Genomic DNA, 23,755 nt, shown 5'->3' on the forward strand with positions numbered 1-23,755 from the left:
TTTGAATTAAAGACATTTTTAATCAAAACTGTACATAAGAGGTAGATTCCGGCAGCTAACATCACACATGGGTGTTCCATTTCAGCTTCTGCACAGCAGGCAATATTTCTGTCAGATTTCTGACTCCTGAAATAAATAAGAAAAATGTTTTTGTAACAGTTATGCCCTTCAAACTAAGTTTTCAGCTATTTCTAGATGTCCAATGAAATAGGAGAGGATGTGGCTGAACACATGAACTATTTCAGCTATATATGCCGGAGCAGGGGTGCTTATGGTTCAGCTGAGAAGGACAGAGCTCTTGCTGCTAACAGAAAATCTGGAATTCTCAAGCAACAAGTGCTGAATACCTATGGAGAGCAAGAAATATTCTGTCTTTGAGCTCATACAAAAACTTTTTTTAATATTCCTGTGCGTGTTATGGTCTGCTTTCTAAATAGTTCTTCTTTCCCAATTGTTTGAACAAGGGGGCCCCAGTGAACAAGCAGAAGCCTTGTTGCCATGAATGAAGCCACTCCACCTCATGCAACTGCAAGTCAGGGAGTGGACCTGTGCAAGAGGATTCATCACTCTGTGCCTATGATATGACCAGTCCTCCTCAAGGTTTTCCAAGTAGAGAATACTCAGAAGTAACTTATCATTCCCTCCTGCTGGGGCCACCCTGGGAATGTGCAGCTGGCCCGAGGAGCTGTAGGAGGCCCAGTGGGGAATCAAACTCCCTCCCTCTGGCTCTGCAGCTCTCCAGGCAGTTTCTATTTATTTATTTTAATTTATTCAATTTTTACCCTGCCCCTCTAGACAACGTCTACTCGGGGCGGCTATATACCTAATATACTATAGCCTATATATCTATAGATATATAGTGGTGCCTCGCAAGACGAGCGCTTTGTTTGACGATGAAATCGCATCACGAAGATTTTGCGATCGCAAAACGATGTTCCCTATGGGCTTGTTTCGCTTTGCGATGATCGGTTCCCTGTTTCACTAACTGATTATCGCAAAACAAAGATTTTCGCACAGCTGATTGGCGGTTTCAAAATGGCTGCCGGGTTAAAAAAAATGCCCGCCTGCTGTGTTTAGGGACGGATTCCTCACTGCACGGGCAACGAAAATGGGCGCGCTATGGAGGATCTTCGCTGGACGGTGAGTTTACAGCCCACAGGAACGCATTGAAGGGGTTTCAATGCGTTTCTATGGGCTTTTAAAAATCGCTTTACGATGTTTTCATTCTACAGCGATTTCGCTGGAACGAATTAACATCGTAATGCAAGGCACCACTGTACCTAAGTTGCCATGAAATTTCTTAAGTGATTTCCAACATACTTTCTTCCTGACTTTCCCTCATCTGCTTAATATGAGGATAGTGAAAAATCTCACATGAATTACCTTAAATTCTTATATGGATGGGCAAATATTTAAAATGGAACTAAGCTTTGCCCCATTAATAGCATTAGAGCAGAAAACTGTACAGAAGGTTCTCACTTCTAATACATGTAGAACATTCTTCTCTGCATTTGTTAGTATCTTTTCATATCCCAGGACAGATAAAACATTATATAATGTCAGTAAAAACAACACTAGACTACTAACAATGGGTTTGTATATTTTCCCAGCTATTACGCCTGCTGGCCTGGCCCCACCTCCTGCCCCCCAGAACAGTAGATGTTGCGCATTTACCTAGAACATGAAGCAAGTCTTCAATAAGTGCTTGAAATGCTGGGAAAAATTCATCATATTCTTCTAACTTGTCGATAAGGCTGAAAAATACCAGTTGCAGCAAACATTCATTTAGCAGCACCTCTTCTTATTGTGAGTCCAGTGAACTTGAGGCTAATGCTTTTTCTCCGTCCCAGCTGTTCACATTGTGCTTCGTCAGACACCCCCCACCCACCCATTATGGAGCACTAGGCTTTAGTCAAATAAAGGTAGTGCAGGTGGTATTCCACGAAGTTAGACCACTTGTGCCCCTCCAGATCTTATTGGAGAAGGCAGGGACACAGACAGAGATGCTACGTGTGTTCACGTATTCCAGCTGAACTGCTTTTAGGAAGATATTCTGATGGTCAAGTGAGTTGCAGTGCTGCTTTACAGAGCATACTGTGAAAAGTCCGTCTCTATGAATTCAAAGTCTTAAAAAGTGATTAAAAGAGCAGCAGAGAAAGGAGTTATGGAGAGAAGACTATACAGAAAGACTGTGCCATCATTTTAGTTTAAATGTACTCAGTGTGCCAAAGCGCACTGTAACAAAGCTTAATGGGTTATATGCCAAAGGCTTCACACCGACGTAATGAACAGAAGGGATTTACAGTAAGAAAATAATCTGAATGTTAATACATCCTTCAAAACATTACTCTTTAGCAATGACAGTGGCTGACATACCTTTCAATGTCTTGCGTCCCCAACAGCTGCCCGACCTGCCAGGTCACATTCTCATTGAACAGACTGCATAGCTTTCCAACAGTGTTCACCAGGACACTGGGAGGGGCTGAGGTATCTAAGCAGAACACACCATATCAGTTTTCAGGCATCAAATAGACCCTCCCCTGTTCCACAGAAACCAAAGGTTTCCCCAAGGTGAAAGGAACCCTAGAATCTGGAGGGGGCAAGAGATATGAAACCGTTAACTTCCCCCAAAACAGCCAGAGCTGGTGATTCCATCAGAGCTGCATGGCATAAAGTTGTGCAACAGGATACCAGGCATTTCTTAAAACACCAGGGAAAGCATAAAATTAAGGGGCAATATGCCAAACACATTCACATCTGATACAAAATCTTGCATTTTAAATAAACAAACGACAAGACAACTGCATTTATCTTTTGGTTGTTACCTAGCTACAAAAGCAACAGAAAAGGATCTAAAATGTAGCACTTAAAAAATAGTGCTCACAGCAGTGCTTCCATTTTGCAAGATGACATGGACTAATTTATAATGAAAGCAGGCTACATTGTAGTATATTCAAGGCACTGATCATGAAAGATTAAGATACACATTATATGAGCTTTTAGAAGAAATAAGAAATAGTGTTCATAGACAGTGTATGGGGCTGAATTTCAAGGGTTCTTTACAAAATGCTTCTTCCAAGCCCATATGTATTAGACACAGGAATAACCTTTGAAACAATTATCAATATATCTGGAATTAAATATACTTTTGAGCAGAAATATTTTACTCATTCTGTTGTACCTGATATTTTATTATTTCATTTCCTACTTGCAGGCCAATTTGGAATTGGAACCAAAGAGCAGTTAGTTTGAAATGCAAGACGCAATGCTTGTTGGTGTGAACAATATTTATGTCATGTCAAAAAGCACCACTCCAGAATTAGAAACACCCCTGCTCACCTCTTTACCACATCTAGTTGTCTATTGCTGGCTCTGAACAGAGGAAAAAGCAGTAAGATTCATACCTAGTCCTAAGAGGTCACGGAGGTTTCTCATAGCATTGGTCATCTCACCAAGCTTTGTATAAACTTCATTCATTCGGGGGTAAATGCCATTCAAAGAATTCACATCAAACAGCTTTTGAAAGTGACAGACAATTGCGTATAAGATTTGTTGTGAAGGCACATGCTTCTTCTGTAGGAAGCCAAGAGGAACAGAGAGAAATTACAATTTTTAATCAATAGGACCAAGCAGGATAAAGGCTGTGTAGCCATAAGCAAATATAGACAAAGGCATATTTTGAAACCAAATACATTTGGGACCAAACTGTATCAAAACTAATGTGTATGTATGAGAGAGAGAGAGAGAAAAAAAACTTTATATTACATCAAAATAGAGGGATTTATACCAGCACATGGAAAGAAAAATGCTTCAGGCTAAACCTTGGAACGGGCACAGAACTTTTCAACGGGATTACCTTTTCCTCATTTTCTACTTCTTCAGAAATTTCATCAAGCAGGAGCTGAAGGTCTTCAACTCTGATATGTTCCTTGTTCTCCTGCAGAGCTACTGTATGCCAAGGCACCAGTTGCATAAAGAGCTTTTTCAAGGATCTGTGCAAGTTCTTGAAAGAAGAAAATCATCATGAGCGTTCAGAAGAGCTGCCACCATATTAAATATTCTGAGCCCACAAAGAGTTGCCTCTCAACGCAGCAGGGACAAGTATAAAGTGTGGGATGTCCATGATGATGATAAGAATTTATTTATTTCTGTGCTTAGCATGTATTTTTAAATTTAAAAAAAGAGGAATTCCCAAAATGCAATTTAATTCACAGAAAAGACACAAATGTAACTTGTTCCTATAAATTTAGGCCAAAGTCCTGTTGGAATAATAGAAAGGTGTATTACTTTAGGCTCATGATAGTGTTCATAAATTGGGGCTTTCATAAATCAATACTTTAAAAGCACCATTTCTAATAATATATTTCACTTTGGATGGGTTACACTCTGTTGCCATAAATTTTCAAATATATTTATTATTATTTATTTATTAGATTTTTACTCCGCCCCTCTAGACAATGTCTACTCGGGGCGGCTTAGATAAAAACACATTAATATAATATATAAAAATACAATTATAAGAATTAATTCCAAACAACACATTTCCAAGATGGCATAAAAAAAACGAGAGAGAGAGAGAGAGAGAGAGAGAGAGAGAGAGAGAGAGAGAGAGAGATCACTTAATGGACTGGAGGCTTATCAAGATGCTAGTGATAGGTTGCTAGCTAAAGTGAAGAAAATTTCAAGTCCAAAACCCAGTAGTACCTTCAGGGCCATTAGCTGATCAGCCCACACTTCGACAGTAAAAGGAAGATGCTCAAATCCGCATTCGTGCTCAGGCTCCTTAGTACTGCTTCGTGGCATCCCGCTCCTTTGCATATGTGTTACTAAAGGAGCCCTCCTTGGGCTTCTTACAATGGAATCAATGCTGGACAACACCTTCAACATGAAAGATTTGTCAGTAAGACCACATGCTATGCAGTCATTTTTTGAAAATAATCAGAGAGATATTGGTATACTTAATATATTTAGAAGATTGAAAGTCCAAACAAGAATTGCGAGCCAAACCACAGGTAATCTGAATCTGTTGATCAAACTACTTAATGCTTATGTTTTACCCATTTCCTGTGTAACTGGATTTCCAGAGATCTACACTTCACATATCAGATTTCCAAATTCATCCCATGTTTATCTCCCAAAGATTAATCAGAACACAGGGCTATAACGAAGAACACTAAGTGCAAGATATGTAGATACAGAAAATCACAAATATTTTTCAATACTTTAAGAAGCACCTCTTAAACATGATGAGTGTATTATTTGTTTTGACACTGTACAGTTGAGCACAAAATAGACAATGTTAAAGCACTAGATTTCAGTGGTTACTTCGGCGCTTAAATCTCATTTACTGGAATAAACAGAGTTAAAAATGCTTAATTTTGATTGGATTATGACAACTTTCTCCCTGGCCCTCGTTCTTCTTCCCGAATGATTCCTTCCCCTTTCATTTTTTCCTGTGTCAGTGATTGGCACGAAAACAAAGGAAGGCTGCACGTGCTGCTTAGCATGTACTGATTTCAGCCCCAGTGAACGCGAGTCTAAATAAATATGCAGAGGTGCTATAAATCCTTTGATTTCCTAATCATGAAATGGATAATATAACTGGAGGGGGGGAGAGACACACGCGCAGCCACTTCAGACACAGACGACCATGGTTTTATGTCTTATCAATAAAAACTGTAAGGAGTCCATTTTGTCCTCTCCCTATATATGTTCTCATTTGGCAGCAAAACACTGTACCATTAGTTTTCTGAGACTAGTGGTCAGTGACTGTGGGATTTGCTTAAAATGAATGAATTCTCTTTTCTTTTTACCAATAACATGACACAAGTGTAAGCCAATTTGAATCAATCCAGTCCTTTTGTTTTTTCTCTCTGCTGTGGGGGCTTCTACTTCTTTCAGCCTGGAACAATTTGAATGGACTTTCCTCCAGTGATCAGCTGTTTAGTTCTCCAAAAGGATAGCAGGGGTGCCTGTAGGTGGCATTCCGGTGACTAAGCTGGGCATGATGTTTTGGACAGCAGGAACACCCACCTCTGTAAATTTTCTCCCTTGTTATCATAAAGTATTTTTACAACTCCTTAAAAAAATCAAACTGCTGAGTTTAGTGCTAGATCTCTTTAGCACTAGACAGATAAACTAGTTTCGCACTAGATCACTTCTGCGCAGGAAAAATATATAAACACTGACAGCCAGCAAAAAAAATTCTGATGACCTACAGCAGGCTACTCTGCTTCTGCACTATGTGTATGGGTGTGTTTTGGGGAACTTTGGAAAACCACCCTGTTACATACAGCACTGATGGTACCTGTCTGTCATGGGTTTGGAGGGAAAGTTCCATCCTATGGGGAGTGGAAGGCGGGACATCAGGGGGAGGAGCTGTACTGTATATATATTGGGAGCTTGTGTGAGGAGTGAGGAGTGGGAGTCTGTGTGTCAGACTGAGTACAACTGTGTGTCAGTTAGTACCTACCTGATAGGTTCAGGTTTCTATGTGGGTAGCCAGAACTGATAGGTTCAGGGTCTGTGCTTTACTTTAAAGTGTTCTGTGTGAACCAAACTGTTGTATGTATGATTGAGACTAAGCCACGTTACAGTATCTTATTTACTTGATCTTTTTATTTACCCTGTTTGTTATTTAAATAAACCTTGTTCTTTTGTTTGTTAAAAATCCATTCCTGGTCTGTGTGACTTCTTATAGGGAATGGTTGGTGGCAGCATAATTAGAGTGTGGCATACTCCAGTAGGTCTGGGGTTGTAACATTGATTGGTGTCCAGCGTGTGGGATACGACTGGTCCAGTTGTCCAGTGGTCCAGCAAAACCTTGGCAAGTGTGCCCAGAGCAAGGGGGGTCTAGTCAGGGACAATCTGAGAGCGCGTAGGTAATCTTCTAGGCTTACCTCACGGGGAGGTACGCTAGTGGAAGAACGTGCCAACTCAGATTGGGGAGACTAGATTAGGGAGCTCTGAGGCAACCCGTTTTGGCGGGAAAAGGACTGAGGCAAAGCTGTGTGAAGTAACAGTGATCTAGCCTGTCTGCTGAGACGCCTAGCAGAGGGGGTGGATTCTGCCTGGCAACAGTTGCAAGTTAGTGCTGAAGGAACAGCAGCAATCTATAGAAGGCTGTTTCTGAGGCAAAAGGAAAAAAGTCGTCGCTTTATTTTGAGGCTTGACTTTTGAAGGCAGCCTGTTCTGGGGGGGGATTATGCCCTTGACTCGAAGCCAAATGGCAGAAATGGGGGAAGTAAGAGACCCACAGGTAGACCAAGGTTCTGAGGAGGAATTTGGCTCAGTGCAGGATGAGAGCACGGGAGAACAGAACCCAGAACTCAGAAAAATGCTCCTAGCCCAACAGCATGAACTGAGGGTGAGGGAAATGGAGGAAAGATTAGAGAGAGAGAGAATGGAGGAAAGGGAGAGGCAAAGACAATTTGAATTAGAGAGAGAGAGAGAATGGATAGAGAAGAAAGATTGGAGAGAGAGAAAATGGCGTTTGAGCTGAAGAAGCTGGAGATAATGAGTAGAAATAGTAATAACAATAATAATGAGGGGAACCCAGGGAATGGGGAAGGCAGCCTGTCCAAAACCGACCTGAAGAAATTCCCTGTGTACCACAAGGGAGATTGCCCTGAGGTGTTCTTTTCCCTTGTGGAAAGAGCGTTTGTGGACTTCTCAGTAAGGGAAACTGAGAAGATGACCATTATGCGATCTTTGATCAGTGGCAGCCTGGCAGAAGTCTATGCAGAGATGCCAGTGGAACTGTTGAAAGATTTCGCTGAGTTTAAAAAACTGGTGTTTGCCAGACATGGGATAAATGCGGAACAGCTGAGGCAACGATTCAGGTCACTCACCAAAAAACCAGAGCAGACTTTTACCCAAGTGGGGGCCCAACTGGTGAGGCTGCTAGAGAAATGGCTGTCTCAGGAGGGGACAGAGACCTTCCAGCAGCTCAAAGACCTGATAGCGCTGGAACAGTTTTATTCAGTCCTGCATGGGGAACTGAAGTTCCAGGTGAGGGAGAGGAAACCGAAATCTGTGACAGAGGCGGCAGAGATCGCAGATTTTATTTACCAAATAAGAAAGCCCTTAGGTGCTGAGGGGAAATCTGTAGGTAAACCCAAAGAAACCTACAGCAAGTACTCTCAGGGACCAGGGAAAAACCAGCAAGGGGGAGGGGCCCATGTTGAAGGGAAGCCCTCAGACATGAAACCACCTAGACCTCAGATTTTGGAGGGAAAACCAAAACCAGATGAGAAAGACTCCAAGTACAGCAGAAAATGTTATTTCTGTCAGGGAAAGGGCCATCTAATCTCAGAGTGTGAGAAATTAAAGCAGCTAAAGGGAAATTTGCCTCATGATTTGAGTGGAACCAAGCCAAAAGCTGTGTTCTGTGTCCAGAAAGAGCAAAGCTCCTTGCCACTGAGGGAGCCTGTTGCCATGGCTACTCAATCTGGAACAGATACATCTGCTGATCAGGCTGGGGAAAATGGTCCTCTTGTGGAGGTCAAGCGCTGCTTACTAGTGAGAACAGATTCACAATTGTTTGAGACCGCAGGGGTGGACGTAGGAATACTTGACCATCAGTATAGGGGGCTAAGGGATACTTGTTCCCAGGTGACCCTGTGCCATCCAGATATTATTCCTAGGGAGTATATAATCCCAAATGAGAGCCTGAAGGTGGCAAGGATTGAGGGACAGGTGATCTCACTGCCAGTAGCTGAGGTACCTGTGAGCTTTCAAGGCTGGAGGGGAGTTTGGTGGCTAGCGATTTCATCGACTCTGCCAGCAGCCGTGCTCGTGGGAAATGACCTGGCTGAACATGTGAAACGGGTGCTAGTGATTACACGCTCACAAGCTACCACGGAGACAGTTCAGGGGGGTACTGACAAGCCCGAGGCGGAAGCAGATGAGGGTAGTTCCGAAGCTGTGGTGGAAACCTTAACCACAGACAGCAAATTTGGCCAAGAGCAAAAGGCAGACGCCACTCTCCGAAAGTGTTTTGAACAGGTGACAGACACCCAGCTAACACCTGAAACCCCAGCGAGATTTCGTGAGAAAAAGGGAATTTTATATAGAGAGACCCTGAGGAATGTCTCAAAAGGGGGAGATGGGATCAGAAGTCAGCTAGTGGTACCTGAAAAGTATCGCCCCATGATCTTACAAAGGGGGCACTCTGACATGTTTGCTGCGCACTTGGGGGTGAACAAAACTCAGCAGAGAATCACACAAAATTTTTACTGGCCTGAAATAGGGAAGCAGATCAAGGAGTTCTGTAAACAATGTGATGTGTGTCAGAGGCAGGGGAATAACCGTGACAGGACCAAAGCGAAGTTGTGCCCTTTGCCTGTGATTGACACACCGTTCAAATGTATAGGAGTGGATATTGTGGGACCTTTGCCCAAGGCCACAAAGAGGGGGAACCGGTTCATTCTCACCATTGTGGACCATGCCACGAGGTACCCCGAAGCCATTCCCTTGACTAACATTGAAACTAACACGGTGGCAGATGCCTTGGTGGGGTATATGTGCAGGATGGGATTTGCCTCAGAAATAATCACAGATTTGGGCGCATCGTTTACATCGAAGCTCATGAAACGGTTATGGCAAATCTGTGGAATTAAACACAAGGAAACCACTGCCTATCACCCCGAAAGTAATGGGTTAACGGAGAAGTTCAATGGGACTCTGATGCGCATGATTAGGGCTTACTTGGCAGAGAATCCAAACAATTGGGACCAGAAGCTGCAATCCCTTTTGTTTGCTTATCGATCAGTGCCACAAGCCAGTACCAGGTTCAGTCCGTTTGAACTTTTGTTTGGGAGAAGGGTGAAAGGGCCACTTGATTTAATCAAGCAAAATTGGGAACAGATCACCCAGGATGACCCACAAGATGTTGTGACATATATAGACTCTTTAATGACTGACCTGAAGAGAAACCTAGAGCTAGCAGCAGAAAACCTGCAAGCTCAGAAGGTCAGAAAGAAAACCTGGTATGAGCAGAAAACCAGGGAGAGGCACTTTAACCCAGGGGAGGAAGTGCTTTGGCCTAGGCCCTGCAAAGAGAGCAAGTGGCAGCTGGGTAGCCCAGAAATAAAATACTTGGGTCACATAGTAGGGGGAGGAGTGATAAAACCCCTAGAGGCCAAGATAGAAGCCGTTCGTGATTGGCCTAGACCCAACACCAAGAAAAAAGTCAAATCATTTCTTGGGTTGGTGGGCTACTACAGAAAGTTCATCCCGAGGTTTAGCGAGATAGCGACTCCGCTGACCGATCTGACGCGGAAGAAGACTGATGACCGCATCCCGTGGACCAGCGACTGTGAGGAGGCGTTCTGGAGGTTGAAGGAGGCGCTCATCAATTATCCAGTGCTGCATGCTCCTGACTTCGACCGGGAGTTCATCATCTACACCGATGCGTCTAACAGCGGGGTAGGAGCAGTTCTTTGTCAGGAGGATGAAAATGGTGACCAGCATCCAGTGTCCTACCTGAGTAGGAAACTCCAGAAAGGTGAGAAACATTTGGCAACCATGGAAAAGGAGTGCCTGGCCATAGTATACGCGATCCAGAAGGCCAAGCCTTACATCTGGGAAAGACATTTTGTTCTGTGCACTGACCACTCACCACTGCAGTGGTTAAAGACAATGAAAACCCACAATAGTAAACTTATGAGGTGGGCGTTAAACCTGCAAGATTATGACTTTGAAGTGAAGGTGGTCAGAGGGTCAAAGAACTGTGTTGCTGACGCCTTGTCAAGAAGACCCGAAGAGCGAAGACGGCGGAGAAACATGGACTATGTATATTTGGTGACCAAAAGTTAAATGTACCTGTTTTTTTTTTTACAGGCTTGGTTTGTATTAATAAAGGTAACTTAATGTATGGTAAATGTTAATGTTTAAACGCATAAGTGTTATGTTTAACCTAGAGTGTAAGTATGGGATTGTGTGTTGTAATGTATAACTATTTTATGTGTTTGATCCTGGTTGTTTTTTTGGAGAAAAGCACTTTAGCTTTTCCCCTGCAAAACAAGTTATAAAGAGGGGAGGTGTTACATACAGCACTGATGGTACCTGTCTGTCATGGGTTTGGAGGGAAAGTTCCATCCTATGGGGAGTGGAAGGCGGGACATCAGGGGGAAGAGCTGTACTGTATATATATTGGGAGCTTGTGTGAGGAGTGAGGAGTGGGAGTCTGTGTGTCAGACTGAATACAACTGTGTGTCAGTTAGTACCTACCTGATAGGTTCAGGTTTCTATGTGGGTAGCCAGAACTGATAGGTTCAGGGTCTGTGCTTTACTTTAAAGTGTTCTGTGTGAACCAAACTGTTGTATGTATGATTGAGACTAAGCCACGTTACAGTATCTTATTTACTTGATCTTTTTATTTACCCTGTTTGTTATTTAAATAAACCTTGTTCTTTTGTTTGTTAAAAATCCATTCCTGGTCTGTGTGACTTCTTATAGGGAATGGTTGGTGGCAGCATAATTAGAGTGTGGCATACTCCAGTAGGTCTGGGGTTGTAACACACCCCTTTTCCCTAATGGCCTACAACATTTTAAACAGCTCACCAGCTTTACAATGAACCATAAAAGGCTAGCTAGGGATTGGTTAACATAATTTTTGGTTTACGAACGGAAATCCATAGAAAATGATCCCTTGGTTTGTAGGGTTTTTTTGGGGGGGGGGCTTCAGTTTGCGAAGGAAGTTTCCCCAGGATGCATTGTGCCTGGAGGTTTATAGCGCTGCCCCTGTTCCTATGGCAATACAGTGGTGCCTCGCATAACAAGCGCCCCGTTTAACGACGAATCCGCATAGCGATGCGGATTTTGCAATTGCATTGCAATGTTTTAAATAGGGAAAACATCGCATTGCGATGATTGGTAAGCGTTTCGCTTACCGATCTTCGCATTGCGATGTTTTAAAACAGCTGATCGGCGGTTCCAAAATGGCCGCCAGAAGAAAAAAATGGCCGCTCGCAGCATTTTCGCGCGGTTTCCTCGCTTACCGAGGCGGCGATAATGGCGGCCGGATTGAGGATTTCCGCTTAGCAGTGAGTTTTGTCCCCATAGGAACGCATTAAACGGAGTTTAATGCGTTTCTATGGGTTTTTTTGCCCTGTATAGCGACGTTTCCGGATAGCAACGATTCATCCGGAACTGATTATCGTCGCTATGCAGGGCACCACTGTATGTGTTTCGGTTAACGTAATTTTCGCTTTACGTAATGTCCCGGAGAATGCATTAATTTCGTAAACCAAGGTACTACTGTAGGCACCAAGAAGAGACTGTAAAAGCACAGGATTCAATCGGGTATTGCCATGTCAAGAATGGTTGCTATATCTGAACTCAACCACTGTATGTTAGTTTCACAATGTTAATGACTGACACAAGGCATCCCTCATTGCATATATTTAATGTATTTTGCTTTCTCTATATAATTTATGTTTGTCATTTGAAAACCTTCCAATCGTATCAGCTCACCTATGTCACATTTTGGGGACATACTGCAAAGGATATACAGTGGTGCCCCGCATAGCGACAATAATCCGGTCCGGATAAATCATCGCTATCCGGAAACGTCGCTATACAGGGCAAAAACCCCCATAGAAATGCATTGAACTCCGTTTAATGTATTCCTATGGGGACAAAACTCACCGCTAAGCAGAAATCCTCAATCCGGCCACCATTTTCGCCGCCTCAGTAAGCGAGGAATTGGCACGAAAACGCTGCGGGCAGCCATTTTCTTCATCTGGCAGCCATTTTGGAACCGCCGATCAGCTGTTCTGAAAACATCGCAATGCGAAGATCGGTAAGCGAAATGCTTACCGATCATCGCAATGCGATGTTTTACCTATTAAAACATTGCAATGCAATCGCAAAAATGATCGCAAAATCCGCATCGCTATGCAGATTCGTCGTTAAACGGTGCGCTCGTTAAGCGAGGCTCCACTGTACTACAGAGATAGTCAGCAATGGAGGCTTCCAGCAGTTATGAGAGTTAAGTGTATTACTTTACAATCGGAAAATACTTGTTTTGTGCTGTTAACATGATATTCATTGTTGCACGTTAAGAATAAACTTTTGAGTTACAAGAAAGGTACTCATGGCATGTGAAGGCAGGGAACTGTGGTTTGTTTACAGGAACTAAAAGCACAGCATGATCCTAGTTCCTTTCTACTAAGTAGATTTTCAAATAAACCCTGTATTTGGATGCCACCAGGAACAGTAGTCAGGTTTTTACAAGAACCAAAATCTTCTGATTTCCTCAGGCAAAAAGAAAGAAAAAGAAGGAATGAACATGAGCCGAGGTTCTTCATATGCCATTTATAAATGAAAGCGTTTTCATTTCTGTCCTAATTAGGTCACTGTTTATTTTCCGCAATACCTTCTGCAGCGGCAACATACCAACCTGCAAGTATTTTCTGTTAACTTCCTGCAGTTGGTCTTGTCCAATAGCGCTTTTAACATCTCTGTTTTCTTTCATGTTTTCTTCTTTATTGCTCCCATGTGATCTATGAAGTAAAGGGAAAACAAAAAGCGATAATGCCAAGAAAAACATTTACTGAACATGTTACTTTTGGTTATTGATACTACATGTGCTTCCTCATATACTACAGGAAAACATCCATGATCCACACTGGATGCTTTGCAGGGATTCAGCTGTCAGTCTCCTTTCCTACCTGTAGTATCTCTGCAATGTCCAATTTAAGTCTCAGCTTGTTCCCTCTCAACAAAACTCAAAAATGTCTCTGAAAGACCAATTCAGAAGTTCTCAAATGACAGGATAACTTCCAAGTAATTTCGCACAGATGCTATATAAAGCATGAAAAACAAGATGGAATCTGCTGGTACTCCACATGAGAGACGATGGAGCGGATAGAAGAACAGATACCCAGCACTAGCTCCAGAGAACATTCCTCTAAGAGCTGGAAACACTGGGATACCATGTTTTCTAGACTGACTAGACAAGTAATCCAGAAGGGTGTCATGGTCGACAGTATTTAAAAAAACAAACACCACCAAAAGGTCTAGGAGAACTAACAAGATCTTACTTCCTTCATCCATTCACTACAATTACTTATTTGCCAGGGAAATCAAAGCTGTTTTCATCCCATTAAAATGTTCTAATAGGGGGTGGGTGAGTTATCTGAATATATTTAGTATTATTTAACACTACCTGGAACTGAGAAACCACCATTATCATGCCAAAACCCTTGGAAGTAATTATGCAAAATAGGATTAAACGTTTTTTTCCCCAAATAGGATTCGCCACTGTTTCCTTCAAACCAGCAAGATCATACAAATGGAGGTCCAAATACCCAGCCATCTCTGGCTGATTTCACAAATTAAGGTGGGCGAGGATCTAGAGAACAGGTGGCAGACGTTGGTCATCCATGCAGGTTGTCCTCAGCTAATACCAAATGAAAAATACCCATAACGTGATTAGACCATACACTAGCCTCGCCTCAGGCTGACTGACGCATAACACTTCATTTCACAGCAACATGAGAACGAGGAAGGGAGGGAGGGAGGGCTTGTGTTTGAAATGCTTGTTCAAGCCAGTCATTTTATATGGCAGGTGAGCCACTTTTAAAAGCCCAGGAGCCAATTTTCTGCCCCCAAAAACCCTCCAAGAGCTACACAAACCACAAAAAATGAGCCTACAGAAATAAAAACTTTCGAAAATGCAATTCATTTAATTTATTTTTACCATAAACAGAGGGAGACACGGGGATTTTAAGTGCCCCAAAACTGGACCTTCCCCTGTCATGTTTTATACAAATTGCTGTTCTGATCACAGGAGGTGCACAGGAACAAAATAAATTGATTTTAAATAAAAAGACAGGCAGAGAGATTAAAATCCTAGGATTTTCTTCAACCCCAGACCTTTGCTTGTATGGCTGAGATTGAATGGGATAGGAATAAATAACAATTCGGCTGGCACCCTCGCTGGGTGTTTTTAAAAGACAGCTAAAAACTTGGCTATTTAAGCAGGCCTTCCCTCCAGTCAGCTAAGTCTTTTCTTTTTTTCTTTTTCCCCATCTTATCCCATTCTGGTAACTCTTTCTTAAACCAATTATATTAATTAATATACCAATTGTATTTTTATGATTATCTATATTTTATATTGTCTTATTTTATGCTGTAAGCTGCCCCGAGTAGACATGGTCTAGAGGGGCGGGGTATAAATTTAATAAATAAAACTAGAATATCTATGGTATTATTGAGACATGCAACATTCTTGCCTTTATACTATAACAGGACTTTTGTTTTCTTGGTTCACTCTTTGGCTATCTAATAAAAACTTACATGACTATTTTCTTGCCCTCTTATACCCTATGTTCAGAACTAACATATTGCTAAGATGTCATACTATGTCTCTCTTAAAAAAACAGAGGTCTGTTATTAACACTGAATAAAAATTACATACTTAATGTTCTTCATTGTTTTCTCCAACTTCTTCACTTGGTATTTGTAAAATTTTAGCTCTTCCATGGTTGGTCTAAAAGGAAGAACATAATTAACACAGTGTGACTATTTCACTTCTCCCAGTGAAGGATACTGACTAAGAATCTTTGGCTACAGTTATATATTTCAACTATTTCCAGATCATCTGCAGATGACTGTCTGGTGTCACATCCCTTCTCACACTGAACTTAAAAATCACAATTTATTTTTAAAATCATCCCTCTCACTCACCTGATTTCCATCTCTTTCTTGAGATTTACATTTTCATGTAACAGCTGATCCTTTTGGGCTTTTGTCTCAATTATCTGAGTCTGAAAAGACTTTAAAGACCTCATTGTAAATATGGTGTCATATAAGCACACACCTACATAACATTAATATATCTATCCTTATCTCACGTCCTCCAACAACTTTACTAAGGAAATCATTAAATGTGCCCTGTTGAGAGGAGAGTACAAACACTAAGGAATACTGACATATCCAAAGACTGAGGAAATCCAATGTTAAAAATGCTTAATTTAAAATAGAAATTCCATGAACTCAAATTTAAACATTTTACCACTTTGACAGTACTTGAAGTTATCTGGTGATAAAGTCACCAGATCTATTATTTATACTGTCTCCTAATTGAATCCACTGTACACCCATGTTTTGACATGTTCACAATTACACAGAGGATCACACTTTCTGAATCAAGATAGTGATTCAATCCTGTACACTGTGCAAATAACATCCAGGTAGCCACAGACTGACCAGCTCAATACATGCTGTCTAACCCAGTCGACATACAAAACAGAAAAGTGCTTGTATTTTCATCAAAACAGGATCCACAAAGTTGGGGGGGGGGGAGAGGGACAGAAGGATTCTAAGAAAATGTAACACATACTCCTGCAGTACCGATACTCCAGACAATATGGATATCTCCCCCATTTTTTTAAAAAAAATTCAAGCAGATTCTGACACTTCAGTCTGAACTTTCTGGCACTGCATTCATCTCAGCTGTAAGACTGCAACAGCCCCTGAGATGATGAAAGAAACATAGAGCAGTAGCAGCTGTTCTATAAGGGCCGTGCAGAGATCCTGCCAGAAGAAGCAGAAGCTCTCTCCATCACTTGCTAGTGCAGACCATTTCCTGTCTGATCAAGAACAAGCCTTTCAGGGACACCATCTCCCATTTGCTCAACATTATGGCAAATTAAGAAACCTTGCGAGCATCAGCAACGCAACCACCAGACCACCTGGTACAGAAACTTTTTACAGACACTTTTTCATTGGAAGTGGGTCAAGTGTGGCCTCCAAAGTTGCCCATCCCTGCCCTGCTGGGCCCTCCAAACATTGAGAAAGGAGCTGTCTTAGAGCAGGAGCACCCCGGTAGGCTCTCAGGAACCAGTCAGTTGAAAGAGTGTGTGTTAAGATGCATAGAGCAGTTAGACTAAGCAAGGATTAAAGGGGTTCACAATGTAAAGGGCATGTTATGCTAGGAATGCACAATATCTTTCAAAACCCATCTGCAAATTCTTTCTCTTTCCAACAGTTGAGTGACAGAACAGCAGGGCATCCTTACAGGTCTACTCCTTAACTCTGGCTATCAATTGAAGGGGATTCAGGCAGGGTGCTTGTCTTCTCCTGGCTATCCAAAAAGTATTTGTTAAAAAGTATGAAGTGGTTTGGTCATACCTAGAAAGGGGGGAAAATGGTATTCACGACAGCCAGTCGCCACACAAGTTGCCTTCAGAACGCTCCTGAAGTGAACCACGTGCAAATAAATTGCCAGCAGAAATGTCAAGTTTTTATCCCTACAGACTGAACAGTATCTGGGTCCCCATTTATGACTGCCTGATAGTACCTCACCTGGAGTAAAGCTTTGTAATTAGCTGTGGCATCTATGTTCTTCAAGAAATCTTCCTTCTCCTGCTCCTCTCCTTGTGTATGATTGGACTCTTTCTTATATTTCCTATAAGGGAAACCACATTTAAAAAATTAGTGAAAAATTATAGATGTATGAAATCAGGACTCATTAGCTTTACTGGTGACCTGCCCCAGACCCCCAACCCCAGTGGAACAAGTTAAAAGGCCATAATGTCTGGAAGTCTCTTCACTCCATTTAGACACCAATGCATCACCACCATAGTACACCTGGCTCTAGAATCTAGACCAATGACTTCTCTTACCTTAATTCCTTTCTCATTTGATTGATCTGAGACTCATAGTAATCAATCAGGCAACAAATCCTAAACAGAAAGAAGGGGGAAATCATGTAAACCTGCAGTTCTCCAATACCCAGAGCCTTCAAACGGATCTCTCCTGTCAAGTTCTTCCCAACAGGGCAGGGAGGATGGGAGCTGGGAAACAAGGGAAGACGGCCAACACCCATAATTCCAGAGGGGATGAGTCTTCTTACTCCCCCTTCATTGCTCAAATCTCAAGTGTAGGTTGTAGACGGAAAGCAAGGGAACAGGAAAAGTCTTTATATTTACTTTGCTTCCTGTTTCAACAATGCCTTTTTTTTTTTTTTTTTTTGCAGAATTCGGTATATGTGTTTGCAAGAGAAGTGTACCTCACAGAGGATGGCTTCGCCCATGTAATGGACTCCGGGCCACTTTACTCAGCAGCTGAAGGGATGTAGCTGCTAAACATACAAAGCTTTCACCTGCATAGTTTCCCTTATGTTATAGCTGACCTCAAGCAAGTATAACTAAATCAGATGAGTGAGAACTTTAGGTGTCTCCAAAACAGCCACACACATGGCAGCAGCTACACTAGTACTCACACAATGTGGTTTCAAATAGCAACAAACCCAGAGTGCTCTAAACCAGTGGTTCTTAACCTTTTTTACTCAGGTGCTTTTGAACTGCAACTCCCAGAAACCTCAGCCAGCAGAGCTGATGGTGAAGGCTTCTGGGAGTTGCAGTCCAAAAACATCTGAGTAACAAAGGTTAAGAACCAGTGCTCTAAACCACAATGCAACCCCAAACAAACCAATGTTTACTACTATAATCTATTTAACTTGCAAATATTAAGATCTGCATTCAACCACCCTCTGCTGTGCATTAAGGAATCTGTCAAAAATGGCAAACATTACTCACTGCTGATCCAAAGGAGTTCTTGGAGCCTGTTTGCAAAACTGGCGGAACATTTTTTTCTGTGTAGCAATGCGCTGCTGCTCCTCCATGCCTGCCCGACTAAGCTCCTTTTCCAAGCGGGTAATTGTCTCTTCTTGCTCTCGTAACTTGTCAGACTGCTGCTGGTACTTTGCCTGCATGCAGAAAGCAACAGAACCACAGAGAATAGCACCGTGCCAGGACAAGAAATAAAAGGAGGCCACAACAAATTTGCAGATTTCCCTATTTCTAGTAAGAAACAACCAGCTTTATTTATACTATATGTGTTTTCTTTGCAAGCACATTTAAAGTGTGCCATGAATACATTCAAAATATACTGACATAGCATAATCTATTATGGGATCAATTATAACATCACATATTTCTAAAATCACTCTATAAGAATAAAGACACTTCCAGTGAATTCCAGATTGCCAAACTGTGAATTAAATTACCTGTATCACTTGGTGATCTTTCTGAAGCTCTTTGACTTGATTGTGCTGCTGGGAAGCATTAGCTATAGACTCGTCTTCCAGTTGACATATTCTGTGTTTGATATTTTCCAGAATGATGTCCAGATCGTTGGCACGCTGCTCCTGACGAGAAGCCCGACTTCGCTCCAGCCGTAATTCATCTCTATTTTTAAAAAACAAAACAAAACAAAAAACCCTTCAAATTATAAGTGAAATTGATTCTAATTCTCTGAATAGTAATCTAGAAAACCGTGTAGGTAGCAGGTCTCCCTTATAGGCCTGGACACTTGTCACATGGAGTAAGTGCAGGCAAGCAGGGCAGAGCGACTGTATGAACTGGCTGAACTCAGAGAGAAAGCACCAGATTCCAGATAAACCACATTCAGGTTCAGCAGCTAGAACAGCAAGAAGTTGTCCTAGAAGGACTGTATGATCTGGATGTCCTACTTCATCATGTCGCAAGTTTGTTCCTCAGATGGCCATGCCAGCTGTTGGTGAATCAAGGAAGAGATCATCCACAAAGACCATTGCCACCATCTTAGCTGCCTAAGGACTGACACCAACAAGCGTGGAGGACTCTAGGCAGCACTGCAGCAACACACTCAGAAAAGTCTGGACTTCCTTCAACCAGTGAAGATCCAGGCATGCAAAGCGCATCTAGACCTCTCTTGTCTGTTCACATAACCTCAAAAAGCTAGTACTCTTTGCAATATTGGGAAGCATTCATGCAGGATGTTCGAAGTGTCACAGCGGAGAGGAAAGCCAGGGTAATTTTAAGTCAGAAGAGAAGCCAAACGGGAAAACTCAGAGTTCAACACTGTGTGAAAAGCTGGAAGCCTCATAATTATGCTAAATGCAACATAATTATGTAAAAAATAGGGATAGAAACATATGTTTTGGACTATAACCCCCCTCACTTCTGGAGACCGGTCATGTTGGCTAGGGTTGATGAGAGCTATAGTTCAACACATGTACACATCACCAGGTTACCTTTCTCCAATGTAGAAACTGTTCTAGGTATCAAAGTAGTACCTGATCGGATATTCTAAATTTCAACAATACTCAGCCACATTCTTTCTATGGCTGCCTTTTTAGCACTATGAAATGGGAATGGAGGAGATGGAAAGGAGCAACTACAGCCTCATTCCAGCCTCCTCTTTCATCCAGAACTCTCTCCATTAAAATAGCACAAGAAGATTTTTTCAAAACTTTCCTACCGAAGCTGGCGATTATCTTCTATCAATCCACGAACAATTTTTCGCTGACGCTCCGTTTCTTCCACTAGTATTTTCAATGCATATCTTATTGCTTGTGACGACTGCCTGTCCATAATAGTCTTATCTGTGAAGTTGAAGAAGAAGTTACAAAAATACTCATAAAATATGCTACAAACTGAAATCTCTCACAGGAAGCAGGCACCTGGAATGAGAAAGGCACCTCATGTCTGGCATGCCTATAGAAAAGTTTGGCCATGGATAACCTGGATAATTCTAGTACTGAATAGTATTGTTATTCAAATGCCAGAGGCATACAGGCAAATCACACACAGGCAAGTCTTCTGCAACTATATATTCATAGCTTCACACACACTGGATAAGCTGTATCTTCAAACCATTCCAGATGTGCAGCATGCAACTGATGGCCAATGTAACCATCTTGCTTTTAAAAAAAGTTCTTGCTTACCTGTTAAATTTCTGCTGTCTCCAGGATTATCAAGGAACACGGGCCTTAAACCATGCTGTCTTAATAACCTGTTTATATTTTCCCATTCTTCTTGCTCTTGCTACAGTGGGAGGACAGGGAAAACACCATTAATTATTTCACGTTACTGTACTTATGGATACTTTCTTCTATATGCCTTTGAAGTTCCTTCTAATTATTTCTTCAACACTATTTGACAGTGCCAAATGAGCAAATACGAGCATTATTCTATTCTACAAATTCCAAATGCAACAGATTTGATCATAACCACTGATGGATGACCTTATTTTTTACTATAAATTCCTTCACTTAGCAACAGCAGAAAAATGCTTTGTGCTGTATTGTATAAGTAGGGTCCACTTCTAAAATTTAAAAGCATTTAGTAATTTTAACACAAATATATCATGAACATTTTCATCACTTTGTAATTCCGCAAACCTCATCTCCATTTCTGTCTTTTTCAATGTCAAGTGGCCATTGGCTTTCTTGGCAATTAAAAAGACTCTGGATCTAGTTATGACTTTCCTGTAGACTCAATCATACCCCTCAACTCAGACAATACAAATAAGTTAAATTAAAATAATAGCTGGAAAGGAAAAAAAGAAAAGGAAGGAGGAAAAGGAAGACTACAGAAAATGAAGAGCATTCCAGATACTTGTCCAGCTCTCATAATCTTTAACAATGCTCCCATGCCCAATATCACAGCATCACGTAGACCATGGGTCGGGTAACAGGGGTAAATTACCCCAAATGGGGTAAAAGTGAAAATCCTGGGGGTAATGAGCTGGCTGCTACCCCCCTCCCTCCCACCCTCTACAGCCCAAGCGTTAATTGTAAACCACCTCGCCCTGTTACTTCCTCAGTTGCAGCAGGGAGCTCCTGTTACTTCCTCAGTTGCAGCAGGGAGCTCCTAAATGTTCCGTTCTGTTAGAAAGATCGGAGAGATAAGCCTAATTGGATGCAGCTGGGGATTAGCCCCAGGCAATCAGCCAGTCCGGGGCTTCTGAATGATTGCTTCCTCCGGAAGTGACTGCAAAGAAGCAGCAGGGAAAGGAGGGAAGAAAGAAAGGTGCGAGAGACTGAGAACTTCATCAAGCTTATTTAAATGTACAAAATGGATGGGGTGTGTGTGTGTGTGTGAGAGAGAGAGAGAGAGACTACTCAGAAAAAGAAAAACTGAATTAAGGCGGGGGGGAGGGTGGCTTTTTAAGGTGCTGTCTAGGTTTATCATTGCTTTCCTCCCAAGAAGCAGACATCTTTGAATTTTGTGGCTGCTGTCTCCATCTGCAATGATCATGGAGCCCAAGAAAGTGAAATCTGTCACTGCCTCCATCTCTTCCCCTTCTATTTGCCAGGAGGTGATGGGACCAGTGGCCATGATCTTCCTTTTTTTTGATGTTGAGCTTCAGACCATTTTTTGCATTCTCCTCTTTCACCCTCATTAAGAGGTTCTTTAATTCCTCCTCAGTTTCTGCCATGCTTTTGCATAGTCCATGAAGCAGAAGTAGATGTTTTTCTGGAACTCTCTGGCTTTCTCCATAATCCAGCACATGTTAGCAATTTGGTCTCTAGTTCCTCTGCCCCTTCGGAATCCAGCTTGTACTTCTGGGAGTTCTCGGTCCATGTACTACTGAAGCCTGCCTTGGAGGATTTTGAGCATAATCTTGCTAGTATGTGAAATGAGTGCAATTGTATGGTAGTTAGAGCATTCTTTGGCACTGCCCTTCTTTGGGACTGGGATGTAGACTGATCTTTTCCAATCCTCTGACCACTGCTGAGTTTTCCATTGATGATGATAAAAAAGCACACTGGTCCTTTGATATTGGGCTGTGGCACCAGGGTGGGTGACATGACCTTTAGCCTGGTTTGTTCCTTTTTGCACACCTTACATAGAGTGATTAAAGTGGTAGGGAAACAAACACACACACCCAATTCTGCGTTGGCTGTCTCTAGCAAGCATGTCATTGCTAGCACCACTCTGGCAGCCACTAATGATCCTCTGCAAGCTAGCAAAAATTTAATGCAACTTACTAGGCACATTGGACACCTTAGTACTCCCTATACCACACCATGGCTGGAGTGCAATGTGTTCCAGCAAAAACAGTGCACATCTTTATCAAATTTGGTGCATCCTGCTAGTTCGGTACACAGCCTGTGTAGATTTAATAATATTTTTAATTCAAATAATGTATGATTTCCTTCCTTTCGAATCAAGGCGGTAATGTCGGCGAATATACATTTTTTGCGGGGTAAAAGGTAAAAAAGTTCCCTGACCCCTGACGTAGACGCTCAATGCAGAAGCCTCAACAAACAACAGGTGGGCAGGAATTCTACCTACTCCTTACCTTATCGCTGTTCCAGGGATCACTGGACATCCTTCCTGGGTTAGAATTCACTGTCACAGTATCCAACACATCCTATTTGGACAAGGTGCAATCTAGGGAACTCTGAAACACAAAACAACGAAAAGTCATTGGGTCATGGCTTATCTTCTAGTTCACATTTCACTGGCAGGAGGATAACCTCAGTGGGTTTTCACCACAGAATATTCTTGTCAGTAGGAAAGGAGGTGACTTTAAGCAATAACCCAAATGGCTTCAAAAGTCTGATGGGGGGGGGACTGAGCAGTGTAGTAAAGATCAAAGGAGGAACCATCACAAAGGGCCTTCCCCTCTTAGAGACTGCTGTCCAATCCTTAAAGAAAGAGGTCCTCCTATCCCTAGACACCTCGTCAGTTTAAGACATGGTGTCCTAGTGGTTCCCACACTCTGAGGCCCTAAGATATCCTTGAACTGCAACTACCAGAAACTCCAGCTAGCACAGCCATTGGTCACGACTTCTCCGAGTTGCAGACCAAGAACATCTGGGGGCCCATATTTGGGGATCACTGTGTTAAACACATGTGTGGCAAGGGCAGGCTCCTCAGAAGTAAGTCCTACTGAGGAAGCTGGGTAAAGGATTTTCAATCTCATCTTTCAACAAAGAATGCTTAGTACCAGCAACAGAAGAAGAACT

At 42.2% G+C, this 23,755-nt stretch overlaps 1 protein-coding gene across 3 annotated transcripts in view; it reads right to left on the bottom strand.

The window, feature by feature from the left end:
- The window catches only part of CEP70 (centrosomal protein 70), a 25,649-nt gene continuing 1,894 nt past the window's right edge, over positions 1–23,755 (bottom strand). For 2 of the 3 annotated variants that reach the window (XM_072984759.2, XM_072984753.2), the window contains exons 2-17: positions 23,086–23,187; positions 20,723–20,822; positions 20,257–20,380; positions 19,022–19,202; positions 18,552–18,721; positions 17,637–17,696; positions 17,317–17,419; positions 15,697–15,785; positions 15,428–15,499; positions 13,406–13,508; positions 4,705–4,878; positions 3,857–4,003; positions 3,405–3,573; positions 2,377–2,491; positions 1,675–1,754; positions 1–126 (exon numbers count right to left, since the gene is read on the bottom strand). In XM_072984759.2, coding sequence (XP_072840860.2) covers positions 62–126; positions 1,675–1,754; positions 2,377–2,491; positions 3,405–3,573; positions 3,857–4,003; positions 4,705–4,878; positions 13,406–13,508; positions 15,428–15,499; positions 15,697–15,785; positions 17,317–17,419; positions 17,637–17,696; positions 18,552–18,721; positions 19,022–19,202; positions 20,257–20,380; positions 20,723–20,822; positions 23,086–23,115 — 1,782 coding nt within the window. In that variant the 5' untranslated portion in view covers positions 23,116–23,187 and the 3' untranslated portion in view covers positions 1–61. The remainder of the gene's footprint in view (positions 127–1,674; positions 1,755–2,376; positions 2,492–3,404; positions 3,574–3,856; positions 4,004–4,704; positions 4,879–13,405; positions 13,509–15,427; positions 15,500–15,696; positions 15,786–17,316; positions 17,420–17,636; positions 17,697–18,551; positions 18,722–19,021; positions 19,203–20,256; positions 20,381–20,722; positions 20,823–23,085; positions 23,188–23,755) is intronic. The other variant, XM_072984769.2, reaches the window with a different exon arrangement.

This window comes from Pogona vitticeps, chromosome 1, assembly GCF_051106095.1.
Source record: "Pogona vitticeps strain Pit_001003342236 chromosome 1, PviZW2.1, whole genome shotgun sequence".
In the NCBI taxonomy this organism is placed as follows: domain Eukaryota; kingdom Metazoa; phylum Chordata; class Lepidosauria; order Squamata; family Agamidae; genus Pogona; species Pogona vitticeps.